The following is a 13,970-nucleotide window of genomic DNA, read 5'->3' on the forward strand; positions in this document are numbered from 1 at the left end:
AACGATAATGGATTATTTAAGGCTAAAACCGAAAAACTTGGCCCAAATCCCCAAAATGCCCAACAACAATGTTCCCCCCGTATAAGATTTTTTTTTTATAATTTTGTGAAGAATGTTTTGAAATGGCTGTAAATAATTATCAGCGGCAGAGCTGGCATGGCAAAATCACACGTATAACGTCGGTGAACATAAAGTAATCTGCCTGGCCCAGCTTGTGAGATCGTGACTTTTGGTAATAGTTAATAGCCGTGCCCATCCGCCTTTTTGCTCACGATAATCTGCTCAACTGGCTTATGCAGTTTTGGCTTGGAGTCAACAATGAGCCATTTAAGGAAATAAATAAACTACATTCGTGCTCCAAATATATATCAGAAATGGGGGGGTGGGGAAGGCGTATGACTATTAACCTCTAGAATCTTGTCATATAGATGTTTTGTTTGTTTAGAGAAAAGGGAAAATGAAAGAAGAAAATAACTATATGACACTAGGCTGTTGTGATGTTGGCAAGTTGAACAGCAGCAAGAAAAATTCATTCCAGAGCAAAATTACTGAAAGCAACACTTAATCTTTGGAACTGAGCAAATTGAAAACCAACATGAATTGAGATGTTTGATTTTGGTTTCAAATGGTTTCCATTGAAGAACTAGAACAGGCTGAAGCTTTGCTTCAAATAGTGAATCAAAATACAGAAGAGGCTAGCAGCTAGCAGAAACTGATGTGATCAATCAGTTCAGTGTCACTAAAAGAATTGCTGCTATATAAATCGAGATGAACCATCAACTCGAAGACAGCAATAAAGAACAAGCAAGGGAATACATATATATATGTGTGTGCCTATATAGATATATATATATATATATATAGCTTTCACTAACTATCAATTGATATGAATTACAAGCGCTAAGGAGTGACAAAGTAAGAATTGACACTTATAAGTGGTTTTTTTAAACAAATTCAACATCACATATATATGTAAGGCATACGTATACCTGGAATGCCTATCTGATAACTACTGCAAAGGAAAATTCGACTCTCAACCAAGGAGTCAATAAATCTAGAATACAATGGTGAAATCAACCAAAAGATAATAGAATGGTAGACTTTACTAATAAAGCTGGACATCAAATACTACTAGTAAGCAGATGATCCTATCTATTTTTCAACTGTCTTGTTAGCTTCATTCTTGTACTCTTCCATCTCCTTCAACCAAAGATCGGCAAACTCACAGTGCTTCCAAGCTTCAAACCATGGCCCCCCACGAGTATAATGTATCGCTTTTGGGAATGTCGTGGGGTCATTCTCAACAACCATGTTGTGACCCTCAAGAAAGTTCCATACAAATGGGATTGACCCAATTTCTTCATCCTCAAGCCACTGGAACCTGTGAAGAAATGCACCTGTCTGCGTGTTCACAACCTCAGGTGTCAGTATCTTGTTCTTCGGATGCCCACAATTGTACAAAACCATAGATGACCAATTCTTCCTCGGGTACACGGTTTGCACCGCCCCGTCCATTTTTGTGGTCTCTTTAGGGGTATAATCATGATGGACACACATAATAGCATACTTATCATCAATCAAGTCACACAACTCCTTAATATCCGCCAAATAAAGAAAATCACAATCAACAAACACAGCCCACCCATCAAAACCAGCTAAGTAAGGGGTCAAGAACCGGGAAAATGAGAACTCAGTGCTCTCAGTTTGGCCTCTTTCACGCCAATAAAGGCCACTCTTGCGAAGATCTGATTGGACAATGGGTGTGATCTTCACAGGGATGGAGGATCTTTTCAAGATGGAACGATGGCAGACCCTATAAGCAAGATCTTCACGCGGATCATAGCCCACAAAGATCTTAAAGGGTTTGTTATCTTTTGTTTCCCTGTTGGCAGTCACCTCGCGCACACACAGAGACATTGCAGCTAGTAATAAATTGTTGAATACAACAGGATCTGCATGGTCATTGGAAAACGGTTAAGAATCAACAGCAAATAATTCAACCTCTTTTTTAGTTCCTATAAAAGAAATGGTAAGTGAAAATGAATCACTTATAAAGAAAGTTTTTTCAGCTCAAATAAGTGAAAAATACCAGATCTAAAATTCTGGGTTGTTATTATTTTTCTTGCCAAATGATATTTCTCTAGATTTATATCTCAACATATTCAAGAATATAACTCCAACAATTAAACAAAAGCAGACGAACAATCAAATGCATCAAATTTCAGTTCCATAATCAAATGAAAACAAGAAAAATTCTAAAATCAAATGTAAAACAATAATAATAATAATAATAAATAACAGATCAGCACCATTACATTGTTATAACTAAATCAAGAAACAGATAACAGAATAAATAAATAAAAAGAATGGTTACGAGAAAGAGAAGAGTACCTGAGCAAAATGAGATGTGGAAGATGAAGAAGAAGAATTATTAGGGCATTAGTAACTAAAAAAGAAAGAATTTTTATTTTTATTATTGTGGGTTTAGGACTTTGGACTTAGTTGGAAAATTATAAGACTAGAATTCAGTGTAAGAGCGAGGATTCAGGATTCAGCGGTGCCTATGACGCGTTGTTTTTGAGCCATAAGAGCCTGCCGTTTTTATAGATTCTATTTCCCATAGAAATAACGGATCCGCCTATGATGCATTATCCGCACCATGCAGCAAAATTCATAACCGCCGTTGGTTTATTATTTGTTACATATTTGGACGGTTGGGATAGCTTCGAAATGGCAAGGGAAAAGAACGGCAACCGGCAACTTGGGTAGTTACACTGGGACTTAGGGGCGTCAAAAAAGCCCGCCCGGACCGGACCCGGCCAATCCGGTCCGGGCAAAACCCGGACCGCATGCATATAAAAATCGGATCCGGGTTCAACACAAAAAACCCAGAACCCGGACCGGGCCCGATTTTTTAATAAATTTTAAAAAAATAAATATATTATATATAAATATATAATTATGAATTTATGATATATTGGATGTTATTTAAATTTATTGTGTAATTATTGTGTTGTTGAATTTAATTAATTTATTTTATATATAGATTGAATGAGTTTAAGTTAGAAATTGGATAAATTTAGGTATTAAAAAGTAGATTGAAATAATTTTTATTTATCATTTGTGTAAAATTTGTATTGTTAATGTGTTATATATTTGTATTTGACTATTTTCTTTTTTAAAATTTGAAATTGAATGAGTTTATTTGATTATTTTCTTTTTAAAAATTTGTATTGTTAGAGAAATTAAAAAAAAATTGAAAAAAAATTAAATTTATCACATGCTGGTTTAAAAAGCCTGGATCAAAACCCGGACCCGGAAGGTGCCGGGCTCAAGCCCGGACCGCACCCGGAAAAACCGGATTTTAACCCGGGTCCGGGTTTGCATTTCTCTCATCCGGTCCGGTCCCGGGCAACACCAAAACCCGGACCGGACCCGGATTTTGCCAAGCCTGCTGGGACTAATATGAAAAGAGTCTGAATAGTTTCAGCGAGGCGGATGTTACCGGAGCAGCAAGTCATCCATTGTAACATGTGTCAGCTCCTCGTCGATTGTCATGGGGAAATCATGTCCGCACGATGAAGATTATGCACCGTAGCGAGACCCACAAATAACAGGTTGCGTCGTTTTTGTTTAAAAAAAACCGCGGTAAATTGGTAATATTCCACTACACGTGACATTATTGAGCTGTGCTTTGCTGGACCAATGATTTTATTTTTTGTTTGACCCTCTCAAAGAACGAACTGCCCCTTATAGTTTATCAAAATTACAATACAAGCGGGAAGTTCCAAATCTGCTGGCTGCAGAAGAAAAGAATCATCAGCTGAAAATTAAAATCCATCTCACACGGGCCAAACACCGGTCCCCAAACATATCAAATAACGTGTGTATGTATTTTTGTCGTGATTGGCGATGTGATTTTTCTGCTGATAATAAAAATAAATCGGGATTGGTTAAGCCATATAATGAGCAACACGTATTACAATTCTGTGTCCTTTTAACAATTATTAATGTTTTCCAGCTTCCCGCCCATCGAGTATCGGCACCACAGGATTTGTGGAACCACAGACTTTTAGGATGTGGATTGTGTACAACTGTACATTCCTGACTCTTTGATGCCCTTTCTTGTGTTAAGAGAACGCGATTAGCTTTCCAAAAATGGGCCAAGCCTACTGTTTTTATTACGACGTTAGGACCCAGATACTCTTCGGCCTTTACAGCAAATATCTTCCACAGTGCCATCTCCCACCGACAGCTCCTTTGCACCTTGATATTCATACATAACGAAAAAGACAGCACATCATCTACTAAAAAGCACTTCAAAAATTAGAAGACAAGGAAAAAGAAAAAAGAAAAATTGACAACCCTGCTTTAAATTTACGTTCTTATTGGCTTGTGTCAAGAAAAATAATTACATTATTGCAGAAAAGATCAAAAATCAATTTGCAATATGCGTACATAAGGGACAGACACAACAGGCTTGACAAATGAATCAGACAGGATATTAAAGGTCATTTGCATTGCTTCATATCACAGACCAAAGGCCACTCTCTGTACAAAATCCGGTCGTCTTTTGGTAGGCATCCGAATCAGCCCCGTAATCTGGAGCTCTGTAACTGCCTTGCAAAACCGCGCTCTGTAGGAGACAAAGGTCAAGGATCTCCTAGAAAGTTCTTTATTTTCAGAAACAATCATTTATAGACACATGAGAATTTTGCCAAAATGCATCAAAGATTTAACAGTTGACAAATCTGCACACGTTATAAAATCAGTAGAGCTTATGATGGTCAATCTTGCAGCTCCACATCATGAAAGATGCCGAAGCTGGAGCAGATCTTTATTATAATAACTGGATGAAAGATAATGAGCTAGGTTGTTAATGAGATGATTTGCAGTCAAGAACAAGCAATATAAAATTAAAGGTTTAAAAAAAAAAAAAAAGAATGGCAAGCAGCAAACTTAAAAAGAATCACAATATGCAGGTATAGATGATACTTATATAGCATTTGAACATGTAAGAATAGCTGCCAGGCAGCAAATAGCTTTGCAGTATGATCTGTGTTTGCCAGAAAGCCAAAAGAATGGCAACTGGGTGAGTCTGGGAAAGATTGAAATTTGTATACTGGCAGCCGGAAAGAGGAGGATAACTCCAGACTTAGTTAATCAGAGATCCTATTTATATTTCCTGAGAAGTCGGAAGTATCTGCATATGATCCCTTCATAGCAATATCTATACCACTATGTTGTACGCCCATATGGACTCAACTTCAAAAATGAAAAGCAGAAAATATGAAGAATGATAAAGAAACCAAAGGATACTGAATTGAAGCTTCACATGGCTTATCAGGTTCATTCATATCTTTTCTTTTCTTTGGTAATGGGGACTGCTTTGATTTGTGTTTTCCTTTACTTCTTGAGCTACAAACTTTCGATTTGAATGACTGGTACCAGTCATGGAGGTTGATATGATCGCCATGTTCTTGAGCTAGGTTATACCTAAAAGTACAGATGATCAACAAACTGTCAACTTTCAAGAAACAGAAACTCTATAGGCATCTACAACTCTTGAAATAAATTCATAATGGATCAAGGTAAGAATGAAATGACAAACTGTTCTCTGCACCTATAGGGCACACTAGTTTCCTTTTAAGATTATATAAATAGATGCATAAGGGAAAACTATAAGCTTAGACATATTAGAAACATTCTGCTATCTCATAATCACACATTTCATCGAGGAGAAAGAAAGGCTCCACTCAAAAGCAGCAGAGAACTGAAATAATAATTACAAATTTCATAAAAATAAAAAACATAAATCAGACCACAGCTACAGTATTCCTAGTACATTTCATGATTTCATCACACCACAATTCTATTAATTCAAGAAGGATCAGGAAATACTTACAGAATTGATGTGTCATGCAATGATGGCAATAGGGAATGTCCACTCCTACTGCAGCAGCTACATCGGAGAATTTTGTAGGATTCCAGAAGATCAATTTGAATCCTTCTTCTAGGGTCTCCAATTAAAGCCTAAATAATTGAGAATATATGAATTACAAAGATAATTGGCAAGAATCAGAGACTTTAAATCTCAAGCTTCAAAAGGGCAATAAAATTACTTTCATGACGAAGAAGGGATAGGCAAAGCTTGGAAAGTTGGGACACAAAAAACGTTTTGTTATGCTAGATTGAAGCATTCCAAATGTTAATGAGCAGTTGGATGTACCTACATAGTAAAAGCAGGCTTTGTCTAATAACATTTTATCTAATACAATCAACAGATGCACCAGAACCGGACACAGAAACAAGATTGATTTCCCCTAGTATAACAAAAATCGCTCCAATTCATTTATTGTTGTCATAACAGGGCCATTATTGTATCCTCTAGTTGTCTTAAAAGATGTATTAATGTATCAAAATTTTACAAAAGAAACGAACTGAAAAAAGAAATTTGGCATGACTGACATTAAATTCCACTGGTAGCTGGAAAACTACATTTGGAAGTTTGAACAGATTATTTGGAATTGGGACCAAGAGCAAGGTTAAGTTACTAATTGTGTAGTCATTGCTTGGTTCAACCCATCCAAGAAAGAAGTAAAAGGTTAAGAAGTCCAGAGACTGTCTATCAAATTTCTCTCAAGTTTTCAGCTTTCGATTAACACCAATCAGAATTGAGAATATCCTTATTCAAAGAGCCAAATCTTCATTAAAAAGCAATCAGTTAGATCACTATCAATTTCGTGGCATAAGATAGTATGATCAAGATGACTAAACTGATGATAGAAAATGACTAGCAGAAATCAATTTTCTTGCTAGAGAACAGTAGAGCTTGTTTAAGTAGATTCATGATGGTACTATTCTTGGGATGCTTACCAATTGAAGTGTTTCAACATTCTTAAAGCAGACAATTTCATGCAAAGGTGAGCACTCAACCGGTTGCATATGATCCCTATTTAATAAATAAAGCATCTCATGTCAGAATAGTTATAGATAACAGTCAAGCATACTAAAGAAACAATAGCAGAAAAGAGGACCAAATTTGTTTACACAATGAATAGAGAAGCATAAAAATCTGGGATAAAACACGTGGTCCTTATTCTCATATGAAGACAAGAATTAAAGCCACTGGGTATATAACGATAGAAGCATGAAAACGGAAGGCAAAGACAGCTAGAATTAAGATGCACAGAATGAATTTCCATACCTAACCATGCACTCTATTAATGAAGCAGCTTTCTCATTGACCGCTCTGGATTCCTTTTCAATATTCAACTGACTCCGTGATACAGGTCTCCTGTCACAAAGATAATCAGATAAAACCACAATCACCTATTTTTCCACCATATCGAACTAAAATAACCACAATCACCTATTTTTCCACCATATTGAACTAAAATTGGATGTTTAGGTTCTGATTTAATAAAAACACAATTTGGAAGATTTTAAAATCACAAGGTATGCATGAAATGTGAAAGTTTACAAAACCAGAAATCAGAAATATTATGTAGTGTTGGAAAACTAGATGAATTCTTCAAAGGAACTTTATTTGAAAAGTAGACATAACATGCAGAGTTAGGTATATTAGATTGACAATAGCATGATAAAAAGGTTCAAGAAATATCCAGAAACTTACTTGGAAGAGTCAGCCATATCTTGTCTTGAACTCCTGCCATTTTCTAATTTTATTACATACAGCAACTCCTTCAATTTTGCATGGATCTGTAGAGAGGAAAAAAACCCAAAAAAAAAAAAAAATTCAGTTATCAATACTTTCATACATAATCAAGGTTTACAGTCATGTAAGGGTAACCAAGGTACCCTACATAATATCAAGCCAAAAGCCCACAAGCAAGCATAGACCAGATAACAGAAGGCTAAAAAGGCAAAGGTGCTGTTTAGGTTTTATGAAATTCAACATTTAGATTACTTAAATGTGACAAGTGTTATTGTTCAGTCCTTATGCAACCAGTGAAGTCCAAAAAAATAAGTCTTAGTGCTGATTGTAGTAAACAAGAATCCACCAAATAGCTAAAATGCTAAATGGGCTCATTTGAGCTTAAATTTGTTTGAAACATCATAAACAACAAATAATTACAGCAAGATCAACGGTCTATCAGTTTTTTATTTTTCTGTGGGTTATTATGGTAAAAAGAACAAAAAACACACACCCAAAGAAAAAAGGTGGGCAAACAAAAGCCTCTGAATATTATCTATTGCACAAGTATATTTTCCAGACAAGGAAGCAAAAATTTGAAGTGTATACTAAATCATGTTTCTCAACAGTTTTCAATAAGTAAAAATAAAGAATAAGGAATACAGCAGGAAATGATACAGAATGTGAAATGAGAAGTTATAGCGATATAATCATAATAAACAAGGATCAATAGTCTTTCCCAATACTTAAATTGTATACCTCATTGATATCCACAGTAAGCTCCTCCCATCTTTTAAGCAACTTATACAGCTGTGCTATTGGAAGATCCCTGATCAAAATTCAAAATTCAGTAGAATAGTGACATGAAATAAAATCATTGACCGAATTATTTATTACAAAAAAGGTGCTTAGAAGTAAGAATACAAGAGTAAGACCTAATAGTTTCTCAGCTTGAAAATTCGCACAGGAAAAGGCAATCATGAAATAGATGTCACAAAGTACAACATTATTAATTCCAAAGTTAACTTCTGGAAATAAACTTTGAGCATGCAAATTCTTTAATTAAAAAGCGTACATAGAACCCTCAAAGGAGGATTGTTGATTATTATATGTTTAAATATTGTCTCAGGTCTGCTGCTTCTTCAGCATTCCTATAAGGACATAAATAACATAAAGAGCGGATTATACATTGCCTCCTTGTGGTTAAGTCATTTTTTAATTTGTAAAGCAACAATTTGCTCCTTGAGATATGATCCCTTATATTTCCATAGAAATTGACAGTTTTTTTAAAATGCAATAAATTTCATACTAGAAAGAGATACCATTTTTGTCCTCAGAAACAAAATAATTAACTCAATTGTAGGAAATGCACATAGGAAAAGGATAAGAAGACCAGTCAGGATTGTAAAAATTGTGCTACTTACCTCACCTTCTGGACTGCCTGACAGATCAAACGACCCTTTCTCATTATAGGATGTTGTTGAACTGGAAAATTATTTGAAGGAGATACACCATGACCTTTGTCTACTTTTGTGCATGTACCCGAAGTCCTAGAGCTGTACAAAGCAGGATTAAGTGCCTCACATAATAAGTCCAATAGTTGAATTCTATGACCCTTTCCTGCTTCATAGAGGCACTGCACAAGATTAGATGAGCATAACAGAAAGATTTAGTTTCATTATATGACTATCAACCTTTCTGAAATTACACCATTCAGCCATCAAAGGAGCTTTAACTTAAAGGTAGAAGCAACAACCGCCGTTATAAATTTCAAAATTACAGCATAAATATATCAATTTTCTAGTGTGTGTGTGTTGGGGGGGGGGAACCCTAGTTATTATATTGGGGTGCAAGATAGAGAGAATTAGGAAACTCCACAAAACTGATGGTGGTAGCAGTTGGGGGGAGGGATGGCGTACTCAGAAGTGTATGCAAAGGGAATTAGAAAAGCCAGGCAATAAAGGCAAACAAATCATGGTAAAAAGACCGAACCTACAAATTTTACTTACTGAAACAGTTCTGGCATAGACAACCAATTCATCAGAGGAAGAATCAATATAAAGGACTTGAACGAACAGAGAAAGAAATACAAGATAGAACATGAAAGCCCTGATGATTGGCATGTAAAGTAAATTAAAAGATTGAAGCCTCACCAAAACCACAGTTCTCCACCGAGTCTGTGATCTCTTCAGTTCTGATAAACAATGAGCAAAGCTTTCAACATTCTCTTCCCCCATTTTATTCCTAGTCAACACATTTCATCACCTAAGTCAGCAAACATATTTCCTGCCAGCATGTTTGTGTACAATGGAGTACAGTTATGGTGAAATTTTCAGGTATTTGAAGTACCTTCCATAAGATGGTAAGTCAAAAGCATGTTTGAACATTGCTTGTAGCAACAATCCATCTTGTAACCCCTGCAACGACAAAACATAAATCAGAAAGAATAAAAGAATATAATAGTGAGCCAATCTGATAGATATAAAGGATGCAACTGCATGCAACTCCTAGCAAGGAAATTGAAAACAACCGATAAAAATATGGATAACCAAAGCTGGAATTAACAAAAACAAAGTTTATTTGCTGGTTGTGAACCTTATGAAATGATAATATGCAATGTAAAGCATATTTCATGCTAAAAGGAGAAAAAATGGCCAACGCAAAAGTAATTGCTACTTGATAGTCTTGCAACTTTGATCACACACTACAAATCCGAAAATCTTAAACTTATGATATGATAAGAATAGTATTTTTATTTAAGGTCCAACTCTTCCTCCCACCAGCAAAGAGGCTTAACTTGCTTTTTTATAATTTAACTACCAGAATTGGGTATTCCGACAAAAGACCTTTGGTAAACTTTGACTTTGAAACCATGTTGATTCACCATTAAACACAAAGCTTAGGCTTATATGCAAGAGCCCAATAATAGGATTTAAGCCCTAAAAATTTTGAACTTTACGCCAATGATTCCTTTTCCTTCTTTTTTCTGAAAGGATCAATGCTTCCCGATATTATAGATAATTAGAGGCAAATGAACTGATCTTCAAACTCAGGTTCTTAAGATAATCAACAAGAAAACATTGGTCTGTCATTCAGCCCTTACAAAGTACAAATCACGAGAAATAGACGTTTTCAATTTTTAGTGCATCAACAATCAAGCAAAGTAATTAAAAACAAATGTCACTGTAACAATAATGTATCATATTATATATGTCGTGCGTACACTGGAAAATGCCTAAAAGCAAATGAAGAGTATAACTGATTCATTGCTGACCTCTATGTTAAACCAAAAAAAAAATGACTAATAGGTTTTTGGAAAGGTAATCTCCAAACTATTAACACAGAATAAGGAAATCCAACCTGTCTATCCTCTTCAAGGAAAAACCCCTTCAGTATAATGCTTAAAGGTTCCATGGAGAAATGTTGAGAACAAGCTATCTGCAAATTACATTTCTGAATTTAACACAAGTACAGATATAATCATGTTCATCTGAAAAAAGCCACAACATTATAACAAGCTGAAAGTAGTTATAAAAATTCAAGGTGAGTTTAAATCACTAACCTTCAGAGCTCTGATAAAAGAGGTTATAGTTCCATCCTGTCTCACGAAGTAGTTTCTCATAAAAACTGCCACTTTGTGGCTAATACTAAACCCAGAACATTGCCTCACAAGAACAGCCTCAATAATGGCATCCATTCTCTCGCTTGGGGTTCCTAAAGTGAACATACAAGGGCACAGGCACTGAAGCACATTTGAAAGCAGTATGTTTCTTGGAGCATCAAGTGTTGTTGTAACTCCCATTATTAAGATAACTGGAATCTTCAGTACCCATTCACTGATAGAAATGAAAAAAGCTACTTACAAGATAAAACTTCATAAACTTCTAAAGCACATAACAAAAAAATTTACTGAGCTTGCTGATTATTCATTTTCTTAAATTGCAAAACTAATATGCAGGCAAACATTTCTCTTTGACTGGTTTGGAAAGCCAGTAGCATTAGGAGATAACTGCCTGGTAACCCGAAGTGTAAAGATAAAACAATTTTTTAAAATATTTGTTTGATTCTGAACGTAATGGGAAATGAAACAGAATACAAATCAGGAGTGGATTTGTCAGTGCTGATAATAGGACAGATCTTGCAGCCTCGTAAGTCTCAGAAATGGGTCAGTAAAACGTTAAGAAGTAGAAATGCTTCATAAGATATCAACTCATTCAAGCTCTTTAGTTTGTTGCATAGGTAGCATACATACAGGTTAAGAGCACAGAAATCTTAATAATAAGCAATAAATATATAAATGAAACAAATGGATGCGAGAGATTACAATGTAGAAATACCTGAACATAAGTATGAAATCAGACAATACAGAACCACAACATCGCTCAATATCATCAACAATTACAACAACTGGGTTATTGTAATTTCCTTGTTCTCTGTACCAAGATGCTAAGATGGATATATCAGCAGCCTGCTCAAAAGCAGCAAACGGAACAAGTAGGAATTACTAAGTTCTTGGAGAAGGAACCAAGTTCAATTTTCAAAGGCGTATTCAGGTTTCAAAACTCACATCCAAAGGAGCCACCAAGAATTGTCTCAACAAACTTCTTAGACAACCACCAATCCCACTCTTGGCCATAAAATCTAGCGAAGAAAGGTTAGCCACATGGCATCCTTGAGATTTTAAATGTCGACCAAGCTCTTCAAACGTCAAAAGATCATCGACAAACTCCATATTTTCTGCCAAATCATTACTTGATCAAGAATAAATTTTGGAGAAAAAGCTATTTATTTAATCTTATGAAAGAAGCTGTATGAGGACAGCCCGAAAAGAAGAAAAAAATACAAAATGAGAGAAAGAGAAGATAACATAGTATACAAAATCCAACCAAGGATGGATCGCTAAAAGCTCAGATACTTTGTTATCTTTAGTATGGAGGGGACTAGGGTTGGTCTGTGAGATAACATTGCCTGGATAAGTTGGAATAAAATGTTCTACCTATTATATGACAAAACAGTTATATTAGGTTTCATAAAAAATTATACCTTTACAGCTGAAATGAGGCCATACTAGCACTTGTCAGAAAATTATAGATTAATGTCAATCAAAAAGTTTGTGGTATAGAAAGGAATATAATCAGCACATAACCATAAAAAATGATGATCCGGTAGTTATTGAGTTTAGATTTTTCTTATTCAGACAGATTGGCTCTATCAACAGAATATTCAATTGAAGGAGCACTTACTGGTTAGAACAAGCCCAGTGAATAGTTGTTTAGATGAAGCATCTGTTACAATGGGAAAAGCTTGAGTTGCTTCACGAAACGTAAGCATCCCAAATGATCTAATTGTACTAAATGAATCACGAACCCATTGATGAATTTCATTGAAGACATTAGCATTGATATCCCTCAAAACATCCTGCAGTCAGGGATAGAAAATCTAAATTCTTTTGCACTTCTGACTCCATTTTGGTTATAGGAAATATGGACGTCAAATTAAACTAGATTTGGCCAAAGGAAACAAACTTTGATAGTTGACTCGATCTTCGACCACACAACCTCAAAAGCGTCCATACGCAGGTTCCCATATCCCTCGTCACCGCCCTCTTTAGCAATCTCAACATCTGGCTTCTCAACATTTTTAAGTTTTGATGGAGAAAAGTCAATCTTTTTCCTGGTTTTCACCGTTCCTGTTGAGGTTCTCTCAGGCTTCCGAGAAGAAGCTTCGTGAAGAACAAAGAATGGCTGTAAAAGAGAAAAACAAAGACATCTAAACCTTTCATTTCATGACTATCAATTAATACAAAATGAGATTATAATGTTGAACTATTAAGCAGGCAACCCATGGGACCTGACCCCCATACACCATATTTTTAACTATGTTAAAAAATGCATAATAAGCATGAAAAATACAAAATAAAATTTGATAAGAAAATTTCTTTATTTTCCAGCAAATTTTGTCGGGAAACAAACATGGTATAAAGTGCGCAAAAGCTACGTAGTAGAAGACAGAAGAGTTAAAACCTGCAGGTGATTCTCCGTGGTTTCCGAACTTGAAGGAGGCGAAGAATCGGCAGCTGCTGCAGATGGCGCCATCATTGAGAAATAGGGAATTAATCAATTTTATTTTGATTTAGGGTTGAGGCTGCTTCTTTTTTCACTCATCGTTCTGTGTCTCTCTTAATTTTGGCGGGAAAATGCTGGCCGCGGTCCCCGTGGATGTAAATTATTGGAGATTCGTCGTCGTGCGAACCTGGCGAGCCGGCCAGACCGAGCCGGACCGAATTGATATTCATTTCTGGCCGTTGGCCCAA

At 35.7% G+C, this 13,970-nt stretch overlaps 2 protein-coding genes across 3 annotated transcripts; both read right to left on the bottom strand.

Annotated features, from left to right (window-relative positions):
• Window positions 1-908: 908 nt before the first annotated feature.
• Window positions 909-2,582, bottom strand: LOC102628453 (hypothetical protein). The gene is made up of 2 exons (XM_006484623.4): window positions 2,392-2,582; window positions 909-1,952 (listed from the first exon to the last, which is right to left on the bottom strand). The coding sequence occupies exon 2, from the start codon at window positions 1,915-1,917 to the stop codon at window positions 1,153-1,155; it is 765 nt and encodes a 254-aa protein (XP_006484686.1). The 5' UTR covers window positions 1,918-1,952; window positions 2,392-2,582; the 3' UTR covers window positions 909-1,152.
• Window positions 2,583-4,367: 1,785 nt separating this feature from the next.
• Window positions 4,368-13,944, bottom strand: LOC102628160 (origin of replication complex subunit 3). Of its 2 annotated transcripts, none has more exons than XM_025100653.2 (17): window positions 13,681-13,944; window positions 13,183-13,401; window positions 12,901-13,075; window positions 12,225-12,394; window positions 11,995-12,125; window positions 11,220-11,493; window positions 11,018-11,095; window positions 10,007-10,074; window positions 9,811-9,901; window positions 9,082-9,293; window positions 8,417-8,486; window positions 7,637-7,722; window positions 7,208-7,294; window positions 6,877-6,952; window positions 5,906-6,033; window positions 5,320-5,496; window positions 4,368-4,636 (listed from the first exon to the last, which is right to left on the bottom strand). In XM_025100653.2, exons 1-17 carry the CDS (start codon window positions 13,753-13,755, stop codon window positions 4,531-4,533), a joined length of 2,223 nt encoding a protein of 740 aa, XP_024956421.1. In that variant the 5' UTR covers window positions 13,756-13,944; the 3' UTR covers window positions 4,368-4,530. The 2 variants fall into 2 exon arrangements, with proteins under 2 accessions (XP_024956421.1, XP_006484685.1); XM_006484622.4 differs by having other exon boundaries at window positions 7,208-7,297; window positions 13,681-13,938.
• Between the last annotated feature and the right edge of the window lie 26 nt (window positions 13,945-13,970).

The sequence above is a fragment of the Citrus sinensis genome, chromosome 4 (genome assembly GCF_022201045.2).
Source record: "Citrus sinensis cultivar Valencia sweet orange chromosome 4, DVS_A1.0, whole genome shotgun sequence".
NCBI lineage: Eukaryota > Viridiplantae > Streptophyta > Magnoliopsida > Sapindales > Rutaceae > Citrus > Citrus sinensis.

Excerpts from the sequence above, each read along its gene's own strand:
- LOC102628453 (XM_006484623.4), bottom strand. The coding sequence starts at position 1,917 with ATGTCTCTGTGTGTGCGCGAGGTGACTGCCAACAGGGAAACAAAAGAT.
- LOC102628160 (XM_006484622.4), bottom strand. The coding sequence starts at position 13,755 with ATGATGGCGCCATCTGCAGCAGCTGCCGATTCTTCGCCTCCTTCAAGT. Across the intron at positions 13,076-13,182 it reads AGATCGAGTCAACTATCAAA|GATGTTTTGAGGGATATCAA; the intron begins GTTTGTTTCCTT and ends CCCTGACTGCAG. Across the intron at positions 6,034-6,876 it reads ATGTTGAAACACTTCAATTG|GCTTTAATTGGAGACCCTAG; the intron begins GTAAGCATCCCA and ends TCAATTATTTAG.